The 17,516-nt window shown below is 37.0% G+C and overlaps 1 protein-coding gene and 1 long non-coding RNA gene across 4 annotated transcripts in view; one reads left to right on the forward strand and one right to left on the reverse strand.

Annotated features, from left to right (window-relative positions):
- The first annotated feature begins 822 nt into the window (after nt 1–822).
- Nucleotides 823–4,267, forward strand: LOC133707115 (uncharacterized). The gene is made up of 4 exons (XR_009844928.1): nt 823–1,055; nt 2,082–2,268; nt 2,541–2,618; nt 3,997–4,267. It is a non-coding gene; the product is annotated as an uncharacterized LOC133707115 (long non-coding RNA).
- Nucleotides 4,268–9,322: 5,055 nt separating this feature from the next.
- Nucleotides 9,323–17,516, reverse strand: part of LOC133742164 (uncharacterized) — a 28,051-nt gene continuing 19,857 nt past the window's right edge. For 2 of the 3 annotated variants that reach the window (XM_062169845.1, XM_062169844.1), the window contains exon 9: nt 9,323–10,229. In XM_062169845.1, coding sequence (XP_062025829.1) covers nt 9,615–10,229 — 615 coding nt within the window. In that variant the 3' untranslated portion in view covers nt 9,323–9,614. The remainder of the gene's footprint in view (nt 10,230–17,516) is intronic. The other variant, XM_062169846.1, reaches the window with a different exon arrangement.

Below are 17,516 nucleotides of genomic sequence, written 5' to 3' on the forward strand. Positions count from 1 at the left end.
AGGCATCATATTCGCATGTACACACCCCAATGGTCTCGCGGAAAAACCACCATTAAACAACTACGAGGGTAGCCCGGACATTGGTAATGCGCACCAATATTTCCGCTTGGGGTTATGCAATATCGCATGCAGCTATGCTAATTCGTCTACGACTCATAGCCACTCAACTTTTATTTGCATTGCAGCCAGTGACTGGATGGGAGTCTAATATCTCGCACTTATGCATATTTAAGTGTGCGGTTTATGTGCCAATTACGCTGCCACAACGCATCAAAATGGGTCATTGCAACGAATGCATATATATATATATATATATATATATATATATATATTTGTGTTGGATATAAATCTCCAACTATAAGTCCGCTATGTAGAACCCTTCACAGGCGATCTCTTTTCCGCTAGATTTGTGGATTGTCACTTTGATGAGATAGTCTTCCCGTCGTTAGGGGGAGATTAGAACGTCAACGTTCAACAGGAAATACAAGAATTGTAGTGGTCTGTCCCCATTATGTCTCATCTCGATCCCCTAAAAGTGACGAGATCACATCTACCTAATGCAAACATGCCTGCAAGGATTGATGTCCCACAAGAGGACATGGCGCCACCCAGAAGAGATGGGCACGACACCACTATCATGGATGGTGGCGCTGATAGGAGCATATTACACTACTAAAAAAAATTGCAATTGCTTCGGTTTTTTACTTCGGCAACAGTTGTCGTCGCAATTGAGACCCTATTGCTACGGAAAATGTTCCCATTTGCGACGAAAAATTATTGCCGTAGTAACTTTATAGTGGATTGCTATGCTTTTTCCTCTTGCCGTCGCAAAACTTAATTCTATTTCCCTCACTAACATCTCGATCTGCAGCCCTAAATAACCTCTCTCGCCCAACTCTCTATCTCTTTCACGCCCAAACTCTCTCTCTGTCTCTCTTCTCGCCCAAGCTCGCCCATGCCAAGTGCTCTCTCCCTCTCTATCTCTCTTGCCCAAGCTCCGCAGCGCCTTGAACAAGACATAGTCGAGGTCCGAAAGGATCGTCAGAGAGAAAAAGGTGATTTTTTCGAAACTCTAAAACCCCTAGATTTCTTTTAATCTGAAGTTCTGTTGTACCCGACCGATTATGCGATTTTTTTATCGCCAGTTGTCTCTCATATGTTGATCGATTGTGTTGATCTTTCATTTAATTTGGTATTGTGCGAATTTGATTTGATTTGGGTAGATTTCGTTTGGGTCTGTTTAGGGTTCAAGATCTAATTTTGATTCGGTTTTCTTTCTGGGTTTTCTAGCCAAAGGTTGATGAGATCTTTACCCCTCCCTCAACTCCTCTTTCGCTTCGGTACATTCTCCATCAACCCCTAGATTGTTAAGGGGAGGATCAATTTTGTAGGATTATTAGGTTAGGAACTTTAATTTTTGGTTATATTTCACTTGGTTTACTGTATTAGTATGCTAGAGATACTGTTAACTAAGCAAAGTAGTGATGCTATGAGAAGAGAATTTGCACTGGAGTAAAGAAAATGGTTGGTTAAAGGTTTCAGAAAACTAGTTTAGAGAAACTGGCCTTAGGAATTCACATATGGTAGGAAACCATTCATTTTTAGATGCCTAATTGAATTTCTGGTGCTGCAAGTTTATGTTCTTTTTGTTTGTTTTCGTCTCGGTATATTCATCAGCAGGTGGCACTTTTAGTCATAATTCTCATGAGCCAAAGTACAAGATTGAGTTCCTTTTCCTCCTGCCAAAGGGGGCTGTGGCTGTGATACCATCTTCTAATTTAAAGTCATTTGATTGAATTATGCGATTTTTGACTTTTGAAGCTCTTTTCTTGACTTTCTAATCATAGTTTGTCAGTTTCAATTAGTTCTTTCGTTCTATAGTGACGTTTGAATTCTTTTAAGGTACTACTTCTATTGAAGTTTCATGGCACTCTTTCTGTTGCTTGTTTAAAATCCCAATAAGAAGATATCAAATGCTCTCTTCAAATCTTCTGGAAATTTGGCAGTGCTTGGTGTATTTCTTTGTTTAGTGTGTTTCCTTATCACACATTAATTTGAATTTCTTTATTCAAATGTCTCAGAGATGGTAATTTGAATGACATGGTTACTGAGCAATGGATTCAATTACAGAGACTTCAGCAGGCTCTTCTCCTTCTTCTTTATTCCAGTAACCTTATGCTTCCTAGAGCTGGTATATCCTTAGATTTCTTTCATATGTGGCTTTGAGGAACTAAAGGTTTCCATTCTTCATTGTACCATATTGACAAGGTAATGTTTCTATCGGCTGTACCTTGTCCTTGTCAATCCGAATTCAATTGCTTGAGTTGTTGAACCTTGATTATAGTTGTTTGTTTAAGTAATTTCATTTACACTTTGGTTGGGCTGCTGAAAAAAAAAAAAAACAGAGAAATAACCTTGCATGTTGGTTCCTAGTGCATGCCCACCTAATGTTTGTTAAAAGTCCCCAACTAGCTTAAGCTCAACACTAGGGAGTTGCTTAGTTTTTGGGTTTGAGACTTAATGAGCTATCTTTGTTTTAGATAAGCAAAAGGAGGAGAACAAATTGGAGCAAGCTGCCGAGCCCCTTGATACTACAAAAACCACCTGATAAACTTGAGGTAGGGAAGAAAATTGGTTTTCAAGCTACTGGAGTTTGTAGTTTTGAAAAGAAAGTTGATAAAATGATTTTTGTTAAGTCCAACACTCTTCTTTCTTATGATTTCACTGACCACCTGGAACTGCATATTTTCTCTGTTTTGTTACCAAGTAATCAGAGGCTGCTTTGTTTAAGATCCTTGATGACAATGCTTGTCTTGCTTCTTTGTTCGATGGAATTTCTGCATGCTATGTTTTTCAGATTTCAAACTTACATGCAATAACTTCATTGCTTCTTTGGTTTGTAAGCTGGTCCGTTTTGTTGTGCCTCTCTTGTTTACTCATAAACAAATCAACTTCAAAAAAATCAAAACTTCATATTGAGGTTAAAACAGCTTTGCTGAATTTTCTGAGAAAGCTGCCGATCTGTTAACTTTGAGCCTTCTGTTGCCCTACTTACTGATCTCCAAATGTCGTGAAATTCTGATATGTTTCTGTTCTGCTAGTTAGCAAAGGATCTGGAAAGTTTCATTTAATTTCGATGTATAGTGAATCTTCAGTGATCTTTCTCTCAAGTCTAGTCTGCTATTGGAAATTCCCGAATTTTCTGTGTACCCCTGATTTTCTGTTGAGATTTGAACTTCCACTTGAATTATTTAACCTCTGGTTTTTGTGTATATTGAACCATACATCCCAATGCTCATTTCGGAACCGATTTCTTGCCATTTGAACTTACAATGAATTTTTGGCGAATTTTCTAAGTTGACTTTGCTGCTGCAATATTTTTCTAAAACCTGACAGTTCCGTCTATCTGCATCCATCTTTTCCCTTACATATCGAAATCCGATTTGCTTGAAAATTTAGTATGTCTTTCTTTAACATGGTTACTTTTAGTCTGGAAAGTTTCAAGCTCATTGCTGCAGAAATGAAGATTTAGTAAATCTTCAAAGTAAGTTGTTCTTGCCTTAACTTTCCAGTCCACTTATGACTCCCTTTTGCCATAACTCTTTCGAATCAGCTTTCAGTTCTCCATCTACAGCTTTCAAGTTCAGATAATGTATTTTGTTGCTTGATTAACATATAGTTTCATTTGGTTTTTAAAGTTACTTACATTTCTTTCTTCAAATCAAAGTCCATCTCGAAGTACTTCACACTTTGATAGTAGGATATTCTTTTTGATTGATAGTGTTTTCTGCAAAACTTATATTTTAATATGCTCTATATTTCTGTTACTTTTTGTGATGCAAGTTCTTTGCTAAAGGTTTAGTCTTTTTCTATAGTTCTAGACTACTTCGAATATGCTCTATATTTCTATATGCTCGCATAATTCTTTGTGCAAGATGGAAACCCCTTGATTTTAACCCAAATTGTTAAATTTTTTGTTGTGGCTTTTGTGTGCAGGACTCTTATGAGTATCTATTTAAAGAGCTGAGCAAGTACAGATGGATCATTCTCAGGCTATAATTAAAGAGTTGGTGTATGTAAAGCAATTGGATAGGCAAGAAATGGATGACTTGATGAAGCAAGATGAGCTAGAAGTTGAAAGAAAGTTGAGAAAGCTTTGGCTGATCTTTGTTTTTTAACGACCTTTGGTTGGTCTTAGAATTGTGATTGTTGGTTGGTTATAGATGATGGGTTTCATAATATTTTTCAATTTATGATATTTGCTGCAGATGGTACTAGCTTTGGTGTGCAATTCACACCATTTTTTTTTTATATAAATGAAATATTCTTTTGCGACGGCAAAGTATCCGTCGCAACAAATTCACCATAATTTTTTTTAAAAATGAAATATCTTTTTGCGACAGCAAAGCATCGGTCGCAAATAGTTTAGCCATTGCGACGGCAACAGTTTTCCGTCGCAAATACTTTTTTGCGACGGCAGTTTACCGTCGCAAATGGATTTTGTGACGCCACCTATTGCAACGCCAACATTTCCGTCGCAAAAGGCTCAATTTTCCGTCGCAAAAGCCCAATTTGCCGTCGCAAAATAGGCGTCGCAAAAGCAATTTTTTTTAGTAGTGTTAATGCGACGTTTTAATATTTAACTGCCCATATTTTGCTTAGTTATTTCCTTTACTTAATCATTTTTAATTTAGTTTCTATTTTCTAGGTACATCTGAGAAAAGAGGTGAAAAAGAGCAGAAATGAGCGTAAATGAAGGATAAGTCATTTTAGAAACTTTCCTCTTTCATTTTAGGAAATATTTCCTATTTTGTTTTAGGGAACTTTCTTCCTTTGAACTTTCTTATTTCTGATTTTCTTGTTTTAAAGAGACTTGAGTGATGAAATCAAGGAAACTTGAAGGATAAGAAGACTTACATAATAAGGAGGAATTCAAGGAGTTTTCATTCACATAAATTCTTCTTATTTCATGGAGATAAAAGGGGAGTGTTTATATTCAATATTTATCCTAATTATCTTATTTCCTATTGATTATAACTCTAATTAATTTCTGATTTTTTTTTTATTATAGGAGTTCGTTGTGTGCATAACTCTTGGAAGAAGAAATTAGTGAAATTCAAAGGAGGGAAATGTGGAGTTTGCCATGCAAAATTCTAGGGAAGTTAAGAGGAAGGAATAAAATCAGAAAATACTAGAGAGGAATAAGGGATGTATCCGGTCACTATTCAAGAGAAAAGAGATCAAAAAATTCAAGACTCTATAATCAAGGAAATTTGGAGGAGAAATCACCTCTAGATGATTGACCATGATTGCATCACAAGAGAGGAGGATTCCACTATAAATAGCAGCAATTCTTGAAGCCAAACAACACACCACTTAACCCACCACTTCTCCCATAATTCTAAACACCAAAAAATTCTCTCCATTCTCTAGTCTTCAGAAGCTCTGCGTCTCAACCAAGGAGGAGAAGAAGTCATGCAATACATCAAGATCCTAGCCGCCATCCACCCTTGTGTCGTCCCTAGAATATTGCTTGCTTTGAAGGATCTTCAAGTTCTTCGTCTCAAAGCTTTATCATCCATCTTTCACGGTGTATTTCATACTTTTCTTTTGTTTTCCTTTGTTTAATTCGTAGAGTTATGAATTATAGTTAACATGACGTTAAGGGCAAAGTTTAAAGCCCGTTTATATGTTTTGAAATAAAATTGTGATTTCTATATGTTGATTCCTATGTTGCTTATGTGGGATTGCTTGATTGATTTTGGATTATAGAAAACTTTTATATGAATGTGTTCTTTGGTGGCCAACTTAGGATATATGCATGTAATTGGAGCTAGATTTAGGTTAACAATTCACCTAATAGTTTTGTGAACCTATTTCATAAGTAGTAAAGGCTTTGGACAAAAGTCGAAATCAATTAAGGAGGATTGCAAATAGATGAACTTTTTCATACTAGGTTGTGCACTTTGGTTGACATCCTTTCTTTGTTCTTCATGCATTGAATGTGTTCTTGATTAGCTAGTTTTTTAGACTATGATTGCATGTTCAATAGGATTGATTTATGTGCTTTCACTTAGATCAATTATTCAAGGAAAGTAAAATATGGGAAATCGTTTGCTTTTAACGTTTCACATGGTCAACTTCTTTCTCATGACATAGAAAATCAACTATAGGAATTGTAATTGGATATCATTCATATGATTGTGGTTTGATCTTTGTTCCTTGCGTTCCACCATTGTATATGTGTTTTTACGATTTCTTTATTTTATTTATTTTAATTTTCAATTTTATAATCTTAAAACCCCCTTATTTTTGTTTACTTGTATATATTTCTTTTCTTTGTTTTATTTTTGTAAATAATAATTTGTACTTTTATTAATTCTTTATTTGTTTATGCAATTACAGGTGTACCCTCAATCCCCGGCTAGAACGATCCCTATTTACCATATACTAACGATGACATTTTGCAGGATTAAATTGCGTGCTTGTTTTTAGCGTGTCAGACGCCACCCATAAGAGATGGGCACAGCACCACCACCATGGATGGTGGTATGGTGACACCACAAGGTGGCATAATGGCGTCACAGGCCATGGGTTCCGCTAGAGAGCATAAGAGACCCATAGGTTCGATGGATTCTCGCCCTAGGAAGAGAGCGAGTTTGGTACAACTTGATCCATTGATCATTGATACTTAAAATCCGTCTCATGAGAATATTCCGAATTGTGGTTATGTCCAAGAGACATCATTGAGGGATGCCTCAATGTTAGAACCAATTCCTGTGAATATAGAGATCTCTACAAACTACACTATTGTACATGAGAACGTGGGATTATTGAGACCAATGACATCGAACCTTGCTCCATTGAAGAATGCCAACGTAGAGAAAATTAGCCTAAATGGAAAGATGTGATCCTGGTTAAATTGGATTCACTAACGAAGAGGAAAGATTCGAGCCTGAGATGCCAACACCTCCTAACATAAAACATGTTGACATTAATAGGCCTTCGTTAGATAGCGTGATGAGAAAAAGAGATGGTAATCTCGCCTTATAGCGCAAGGCTTCTCACAAAACACCCTCGAATCGACTACGAGAAGACATATTCTCTCGTAATGGATGTCATTGCACTCCACTACCTTGTCATTTTGGTAGTTTTTGAATAACTGAACATGCAGCTTACAAATGTGGTCACTACGTATCTTTATGGGGATCTAAATACGGAATATAATGAAGGTTCTTGTGAACTTTATTTACCCAAGTCAAGTGGCTCTAGACCATGGAGCACATTTGCAATGAGGTTGAAACGCTCACTAAAGTGACTATTTGATTGGGAATGGATATGATGAACTATGCCCGCGTTTCCATGACAAGTTCCGGATTTGCAATTGTCGCGATTTATGTTGATAAACATAATTGGAACCCTTGAGAGTTAAGAGAAACCGCTGAACACCTGAAATCCGAGTTTGAGATGAAGGATCTTGGGAGAACACGGTTTTGTCTAGATTTAGAACTTGTATATCGTGTCAATCAATACTTTGGCATTTTGATAAAGTCAAGATGCACTCCCATGACCATCGGTAGTCTTGACCCTAAGAGGGATACATTTCGTCCCAGGGATGATGATGAAGACATGTTTATTGGCAGAAGTGTCTCACCTAAGTGCAATAGGCGCATTATTGTACTTAACAAAATACAAGACCGGACACCTTATTTGTTATGAATTTGTTGGCTAGATGTAGCCTTGCGCCAACGTGATGCCATTGAATTGGTGTAAAGACAATCTTTCGATACTTAAAGGGTACGATAGATATGTGTTTGTTTTATCCCTATAGATAGAAGAGGAATGACGGAATTTTGGGATAGGACCCCATACGGCAAAGCGCCGCCATCTACACCGCCGTGGTAGGCTATGTCGCCACCGCCAGCACTGCCGCCGCCACCAAGGGTGGCCGGCCTCACCCACCTCCCTTACATCAAAATGATGGTGATGTTTTGATGGTTTTGCTGATGCAGGGTATCTGTTTGACCCTTGCAAAGGTCGCTTCCAAACGGGTTATGTCTTTACCATGGGAAGCACCGCGATATCTTGGAGGTCTACAAAACAGTCCCTTGTTGCTACTTGCTACTTCCTCGAATCATGCAGAGATTATTGCTCCACATGAAGCTGTGTGTGAATGCATATGGCTAAGATCTATAATTAGACATATTTGAGGAACTTGTGGTTTGAAGTCTACCACAGATGAACCTACATGCATTTATGAGGATAATGTAGCTTGTATTGACAAATGAAGTTAGGTTTCATCAAGGGCGACAACACCAAACATATATCAGAGGATAATGTAGCGGACTTATTCACTAAGTCGTTACCTAAATCTACCTTCGAGAAACATGTGAAGAGCATCGGATTGAGAAAGTTATCCGAACTCCCATGATTGTAGTAATCAGGGGGAGATGTCGAATCAGGAGGAGGTATGATGTCTACATGTTCGATCTCGAAGAGTGAAGGACGTGTTGTACTTTTTTTCTTCTCCTCGAGGTTGTTTTTGTCCCACAGGGTTTTTATTACTCGAGCAAGGTTTTTAACGAGGCAACGATCAAAGCGTCACCACCAAGTTTGACGGCACAAGGGGGAGTGTTGAAGAATGTTGACATTTAGTGTGCCTTGTCAAACTATGATTAGTTCTATAGTTATAATAGGAGAGATTTCCTACTCCAAGTTAGAATAAGAATCCTTGTACTCCAAGATTATGTACTTTGTAATTCCTATATATAGGGTTCTTATTATCAATGAATACACACAACTATTCTCCCAATTCTCTCTACATTCCAATTTCCTTAAACAAAATCCAGCAAAAGATATATGATCGACACTTACCAAAGCACAGAACAAACCTTCAATTGCAAAGAAAGTACATTTATGGGTATCTGATAAAACTAGAAGCTGCTTGGAATTGCAATTTAATTGTTTACCGAGTTTGGAATGCAAAAGGATACAGATCAACTCCAAATCATTTTCTTAAAGACATACATCATTGATCGATCGATGGTTTTTTATTTGAACATGTATAATTGTTAATTTGGCCAGCTAGTTGTTATGTCTGCATAATTTCATTCTTGGGTCCTGGAGTTTGATCAGACGGCCATATTAAGCCACCAATTTCATTGTATTTGTTCTTTTTTAATTTGATCCTTAACCATGTATAGTACAAAAAATCAACAGTGCAGCATCAGTTTTCCGGTGAAATAAGCTGACTTCGGCAAAATCAAACTGTTGAGCAGTTCAAAACCGATCCAGTCAGTCGATCATTGATTCATGCCACAAACTACACAGACTCTACTTTTATTTTTTTGGCTACCATCTTCAGGAAGTCAAAATAAATTTGTTCCTGTTGTTCAATACTAATTTGTAACAAAGTGAACTACAAAGCATGGAGAACAATTGGGTGAAAAAGCTTGTTGAATAGTATAATACCTTACTGCCAACAATGAAACAACAGTGAAATCTGAAACGAAATCCAAAACTAATTAAATACAACTTGAATAAAAACTGACTTTGGATGAATTATCTGATTGAGCAGCAAATCCAGAGATATACACCACGAATAACATCAGAATTCAATACCACTGTTTGACTCTCCTGTTGAATATTCCCGGTCCATAAGTAGAAATGAAAGTCTGCACAAGGAGGGGAAACAACATCCACACAAATGAGGTCACTGGGATACTAGCAACCAAGATGCCTGGAATAGGAACCCATGAATATTTTCCACGAAGCATAATGACAAGGCCACAAGAAAATGCGATCATCATGGTGGCAATAGCGATGAAAAGGGTTAAAAGACCTATCATCATCTTTGTGGGTAAGTTTTGGAGGAAATCCTCTTCTGCATAACGTGATGTGAGGATTCCCAAAAATATAATAACTGAAGTTGTGGAAAAAATGAGGGATATAGTATCTGAAGCTATAAACACCAAAAACAAGTTTTCATTTATGAACATTGGAAGGCCTGATGTACCATTATTTCCACCAGGAATTGTGAATGCTGCGGCAAACATGATGGTAACAATCAAAGCACCTACAACTGTACAAGAAGTTGCTGTCCCTTTCATTGATATTTCTGCCTCCACCATCAATTTCTCGTGATTCTTATGAAATAGTTCACGAGCTGTCAAATCATCTGAAGTATTTCGAGTCTCATGTGCTGCTAGAGGAACAATACTCTCGACCTCCTGCATTTCATTTTGAATAAAAAAGTTAAGTAGTCTGCGCAAGAAGTACCTTATTAATTCTTCAAGCCTACAACCCTTCAACATGTATGCTTTAAGAGGTCACCATCTTATTATTAAGGGTGGTTCTAGTTGGACCTCCAAATTTGATATTTAGACCTCTAACTTTTTAAAGTTATCAATAGACTTTATCAAGTCATATGAAAAGACAAATAAAGACAGTGTGAGAAAAAAAAAATATATTTTTCTTACCTCCCTAAATATAACATTCAATCTTTTCAAAAAAAAAAAAAATAACATTCAATTAAATTGGTTTTTTCTTTTTCTGGAATTTCCTTATATTACTATATAGTTTTATAATTTACCTAAAACAACTAAGTAAAAATAATAATTTCTATACATAGCCCATCATTTAATACAAAAGTAAATTCAAAACAATCTGATTTGAAATTTTCTTAAACTAAATTAATTGAATATTATGATATAATTATTACTCAATCTTCCAACCCAAAACCTTTGAAATCCTTCTTTAGCAAACTCAAAGGGATTCTAGCAACATATCAAGATCAAGAACCAACCCTCTGATTAATTTTGGTGGAGGAGAGACATACTCATAAGAGAGCAATATCATGTGATTTTGATTCATTCTTATTCTCGTAGTTGAAGATAGAGATAAAAAGTAGATTAACAGATTATTGTATCTCATGTTCAAGGGTGTTTTAGTAAAAATAAGGAGGTTTACTTAGTTTTTCAAGTATTCTAAAAAGTAAATTAGAGGTGTACTAAATATAGGAGGTCCAAATAGCAAATTTAGAGGTCCAACTAGAACCACCCTATTATTAATATTTTTTTTACGAGGATATTTGGATGGGAGGAGGTAGCCCACCAGTCCAGGAACAATATTAGCCACTCGTGGCTCACAAAAACCCAACTAACATCTGAGTCCAGTGCTGATTACCACATGAGATCAATCAGACCTCATTGGCCCAAGGTTTTTCAGCATCTTTTGTAAACTACGTATTCTTTGTACATTTTTAAAAGAAGAAAAGGATTTGGTATTATATATGCCTTGTTTTATCACATAGTCTGGTCGGAGACTGGTATAGAGGTTAGAGCTTTGTGCATTCGGGGTACGTACTTAATGGGGATTTGAGTGTACATTGATTTCTTTTAACCATACTTTAATTTGCCTTGTTCTAAGGAATGAAAATTCGAAGAACGTTATGAGTTTTAATCGATTAATTGTGTAATGTTATAAATTGTTTTCAAAAGTCTACGATACATACCTGCATATCATACACACATTTATAAATAAATGTAATAATATAATTGCTTCCATTGTAGTAACGTGAGTCATTTCTCGTATAATCTTGGTTCTATTAGAGATAGATACTTCACTTAAGATAGTAAGTGGACCTGAACTATGGACCACTATGAATTTTAGTACATCAAGTTTCAAAACATAAACTTTGATACATCAGATTCCAAGCCCGACCCAGTAAACATACACGATGTCAATGACGCCGTTAGTTGTAGTGATATGTATCATAATTTAAAGGGTAATTTGGTGTCTTCAAATTTTTTACTCTGAGCACTCAACCCTCTCTCTTCTCTTACTGTGGGCACCCAGCTCTTTATCTCTCTTACTCTGGGCACAATCTCTCTCTCTCTCTCTCTCTCTCACTTGCTTGCACAGTGTAGCGTGCAAGCAGCATCACCACCCTTTAATCATCAGTTTCTCCAGCCCCTCACAGAACTCAACCCACACCTTTAACCATTGACCACCGCTCGACCTTCACAACTGACCTCGGACATGACCGCTGGCCAATCAGTCTCCAATCATCACCCATCACCTACATCGAGTGACTTTGATTGAATCCAAACTATAATTTCGATCAAAACAACGCAAACAAATCAAAAAACCTCAAGGCCCTATTTGGATACTGAATTTGAATTTGGATTTAGATTTAAAATTTTCAGACTTAAAATCTCTAGGATTCTGAATTTACTGATTTCAAATGTTGTTGTTTGGATTGTAATTTTTAGTGTAAGGATTTCATGGGTAGAAATTTACCCAGATCGTTATGAGAAAACAACAACACAGAGAAAGAGAGAGTTTGACGTCATGAGATGCGCCTCTGACAATCGACCTAACCTCGAGTTTGACGTTGGTGAACAGCCCGCACATCAGCTTCGACTTTAGCTCCGGGTCTGGGTCGTCGAGGCTTGGGTCTGACTTCGGGTTGATTTTTCAGTTGCTGTAGAGAGGGTTTATGATGTCATCGACCGTGGAGGGGATCGAGAAGTGTAGCAAACCGGATGACACAGTGGAGAGGTCGTCGGAGGCCATTGCTAGGGTTTAGGGTCACAGAGTCGGTGAGCAAGGTTTAGAGAGAGAGAGAGGAAGAGTAAGAGAGAGTGTGAGAGAGAGGAAACTCGTTGACAAATGAAAAACCAATTTTGCCCTTCATTATGTGCGCAATGGCATTTAGACTAACAGAGTCATTGGCGTCATGTATGTATATTGGGTCGGGCTTCATATTTGATGTACCAAAGTTTATGTTTTGGAACTTGCTGTACTGAAATTCGTAGTGGGCCTTACTTCAGGTACTATTCATGAATTTTTCCCTTACAAGTTTGTTGTCAATATTGTAATTTAATTCAATTATACTTAAATAGTGTAAAACTAATGTGATAACTTTGTTATCAATGTAATAAATTTGGTTCAATTAAATCATAATTTTTTTTAGTAAAGATAAAAATTCATTGATCAAATGAGGTGATTACAATCATAGATAATTGTATCCGACACAATAGTTGGAGCATTGTTATGCCAAACAGTGTCCATATTGGACTTATAAGTTAAACTAGCTAGTTTGTAAGCAACATAGTTTGTGTTCCTAGGAGTGTGAGGAATTGTCAATCCTGAAATGGTTTTCAGACATGCTTGAATATCAAAGATCAAGCTTCTGTGTTCGGAAAAATCCAGTTCAGTGGTAGAGATAGCTTACACTGCTAGCGAACAATCGTTTTCAAAATCAACATTAATATCATGCATATGTTGAAGTAGCTCAACTCCCATTTTAATTTTGCCATTAGCTTAACCTGCTATGCAGAGGCAACATGCTCAATATAATGTGAAAAACCAGTAATGAATTTACCAGTTGCATTTCTTAAAACACCTCTAACACCACCAATAGTTGAGGATGGCAAGAAAGCACCATCAACATTCAATTTTAATCTATTCTGCAAATGAGGCTTCCAATACTTGCTCTTCTGTGACTTCTGTCTTTTAGCATCACTACCCTGGACAACTTTATACTCTTTATACCATGCCAAGCTACTTAAGCGAATTGTTTGAGGAGGCATTGAAGTTTCTGACCAAAACATGGTATTTCTATTTTTTCTAGATAGCCCAAATCACCATAAGTAGTTTTTGAAAGATATTAGCTTGCAAAGTGCAAGCTTTCACAAGCATCCTTTCTTTGAATTGAAATACAGGTGAAATATGTACCTGAGTATTAAAAGTTAGTGCTGCATGTATGGTGGCTGTAATGTGACACCCGCAGAACACGTGATTAAATCTTCAAAGAAGTGCTGACTGAACAAACACTTAGTATCACCCTAGGAACCGTTAGTGAGTAATCTTGCTTTAGTTGGTAGCAGATTGTTACATGCTCTCCATACACTGATCTTTATCTTTTCTAGAACATTTACTTTCCATAAAACTTTCCGAAGATTTTTAAATGGATCACCATTAGAAGATGAGGCCAAAGTATCACCTAATACCTTGTCTCCAGCTATCCAATAGGCAGTCTTGATAGAGAAGAAACCCTTACTCTCTAACTTCCAAGTGAATTGATAAGCTAATTGGTGCCTACTAATGTGAATGCATTTAATCCTTTCCACAATATTAGGCTGGAAAAGATGATGCAGTTCTAGAGTGAACCTAGAGTTTGCGTCTTTACAGATGAGCTCTAACAGTTTGAAATTCACAATTAATAGGCTGAGAGATCATGTACCTTGAAATGTCAGGGATCCAATTATCTCTCCATATATTGATACTAGTACCATTTCCAACCCTTTAATGCACCCTAGCAGATAATATAGACCTTGCACTGTGAATGCTGCCCATGAAAAAGAAGGTGAATCACCAATATAGCTTCCCAAGAAGAACATTGAGGGTAGTACCTTGCTTTGAATACTTGTGATGCTAAAGAATGAGGTTGTGTTACAAATCTCCAACCTTGCTTTGCCAACATTGCAAGATTATGAGCATGCAAATTCTTGAAACCAATGCCTCCTTCTTATTTGGTTAAACATAACCTATCCCATGACCCCTAATGGATCCTTTTCTTATTGTTTGTATTACCCCAAAAAAATTGTGTCACCACAAAGGTATTTAGGCAAAAAGTAGCAATTCATGGGATAGATAGACATAGTTTGCGGTACTGCCTTGATGAGAAGTTCCTTGCCAACAACACTTAGTATTTTAGATTTTCAACCCAAAAAACTCTTTGTCATTTTCTCTTGAATATAGGCAAACTTTTATGTTTTTGATCTTCCAACTTTAAGAGGAAGTCCCAAATATTTGTCATGATCAGTTTCCAGCTTGACCTCAAATACACTAGCCAATGTCTCCTGCATCTCCTGAGTAACATTCATGCTAAAGACAACACTACTTTTCTAAAAATTCACCTTCTGGCCTAGAAGCTTGCTCATATAGATTGAGAATAGCTCTATATAACCAACACTCCTCTTCAATGGCAGCTCCAAAAAGGAAGTTGCTGTTAGCAAAGAAAATGTGATGCAAAATGGGAGCTTCAGGGCACATTTTTAAACCCATCAATTGATTTGTATCAACAACTTGAGTAATCAAAGATGATAAACCCTCTGCACATAGAATAAATAAATAAGGTGATAAATGGTCACCTTGTCTTATACCTCTAAATAGGGTGATGCAATCAGTAATCTCACCATTTATCAAAATTGCATATTTCACAAAAGTGATACACTACATAACAACTTAAACCCATCTGTGTGAGAAACCAAGTTTAATCAACATAACCTCCAGAAAACTCCATTCCAGCCAATCATAGGCTTTACTAATATCTAGCTTTAGAGAGGAACAAAAAAAAACCTTCTTCTTGGTTTCTAAGCTTGTGCATAATATGTGCAGCTTCAATTGCTACAAGAGTATTATTTGAAAGGGAAATTCGTCCAAACAGTGTCTGAACTTTTCCAGACTATTAATTTTCATACCTATACTTTGAAAAATGTCATAATGGTACCTGAAGTTTTGGTCCCGACCCAATTTTCGTACCTAGCAACAGTAAAGTCGTCAACGGCGTTAAATTTTGAGGGGTAAATCTGGAACTTCAGTATTCATCCTCCTATCTCTCTGCAACTTCACGCTTTGTTCTCTCTTCTGGTTTCCTTCTCCACACCACCCTTGCATTTGGATCAAATTATTATCCTATAGTCTCCGCATCCTCAAAATCTCAGCCATGAATTCTCTCAACCCGCCTTGTATCATTAAACACTGCAAATGCTTCTCCAAATATCCTGTTCTGAGAATAACAATTGATTCCACGAGATCAAACAATGTCCTCGCCGAAATCATATCCATATGCATATAAGAGCACATACACTAAAGCAATTTCGCGAATCAAACCGTGAACTTACTATTGGTTCTGTTCTTTTCAATATTTCAACAGCTACAAATTTATCAACTATCTTTCTGCAGAACCAATTATTCGATTATAGCTTAATTATTATACCAAAACATCCACTTGTGTTAAAATTGCTCGACGTCTTCAGATAGATAGAACCCCTAATTTTGGATACCAATTTTGAATTTTTCTTTTTCAAACCAAACGCCGCACAGAACAAAACAACGATGATTCTATTCGCAACCAAAATTAAAGCCCTAAAGCAAGCACGAATCGAAAGCTAAGATCCTCACTCCTCCTCCTCCTCCTCTGATCCTGTACCTATATGTCTTCTGAACCTGAACCGCATATCAAAATTTACAGATCTCATCTCTCTCTCTCTCAAGTCCGCCATGATCCACATACCAGAGAGACAGGCGCCGGCGAAGCGACCAGATTCTGATCAGGTCCCGACCAAGCAGGAGCAGCCGGAGGCGAAGCGTCCGAAGCTCGGCGATTCTCAACCGGAAGAGCTCGCTGGTAATACTCGTAAGTATATACATATGCTGGTTCGATGCAGCAACAATTCGAAGAAGAAGAAGAAAGAAAGACATGGCAATTGCAAATCTCGAGTTAGGCTGCACAGTTCGAGCCATAGCCAGTTTTTTTTTTTTTTTTGGTCGAGAATACCTGAAGTTCCAGATTTACCCCTCAAAATTTAACGTCATTGACGACTTTACTGTTTCTAGGTACGAAAATTGGGTCGGGGCCAAAACTTCAGGTACCATTATGACATTTTTCAAAGTATAGGTATGAAAATTAATAGTCTGGAAAAGTTCAGACACTGTTTGGACGAATTTCCCTATTTGAAATGAGCCTACCAAGAACGTAGGCACTTTGAAGTGATTAGATAATTTCATATAGAATGCACTTGTGTCCATTGGCTAACACTTTTGAACTGATTCTGAAAAGCACATTACACAAAGCAATATGCCTTAGTTGTTGTGCCTCTTTTACATTCTCAACTTCAGGGATTAAAGTCAAGTATGTAAGATTAGCGTTTTGCTCTATATTGCCAGTTCCAATAATGTGTCTAACTTCCAAACAAACTTCAGTACCAAAAATATCCCAATATTTTTGAAAAAAAAAAGGATGATATACCATCCAGTCCAGGACTCTCCGAGGAATGCATTCGAAACAAAGCCTTTTTATTCTCAGCATCAGTGTAAGGTTGCAATAAGGTTGCATTCATCTCTTCTATTACCTTAGTGGGCACTGCAACAAGCACTTGTTCGATAACATCACCATTTACAAGACCAACTTGAAACACTTGGGTAAAGTATTCATGCAAAATTGCTTTAAGGTCTTCTGGTTCAGTCTTCCATTCACCAGCTGAATCATTTAAGCCCTTGATAATGTTTTTCCTTTTCCTGGTAGATGCCTTTCTATGAAAAAAAGCAACGTTTCTATTCCCTTCTTTCAACCAAAGAGCCTTTGATCTCTACCTCCAATAAGTTTCCTGTTGAGTAAGCAAAGTACAGTATTAAATGTGCAACTGTCTTTGCTCTTTATATTCTAAAGGTGAAAAAGGTTGTCCTGATGTCATTCATTTTTTCCCGTAAAACTCTCATGTCATTAT

Source organism: Rosa rugosa, chromosome 4 (genome assembly GCF_958449725.1).
Source record: "Rosa rugosa chromosome 4, drRosRugo1.1, whole genome shotgun sequence".
Lineage (NCBI taxonomy): Eukaryota > Viridiplantae > Streptophyta > Magnoliopsida > Rosales > Rosaceae > Rosa > Rosa rugosa.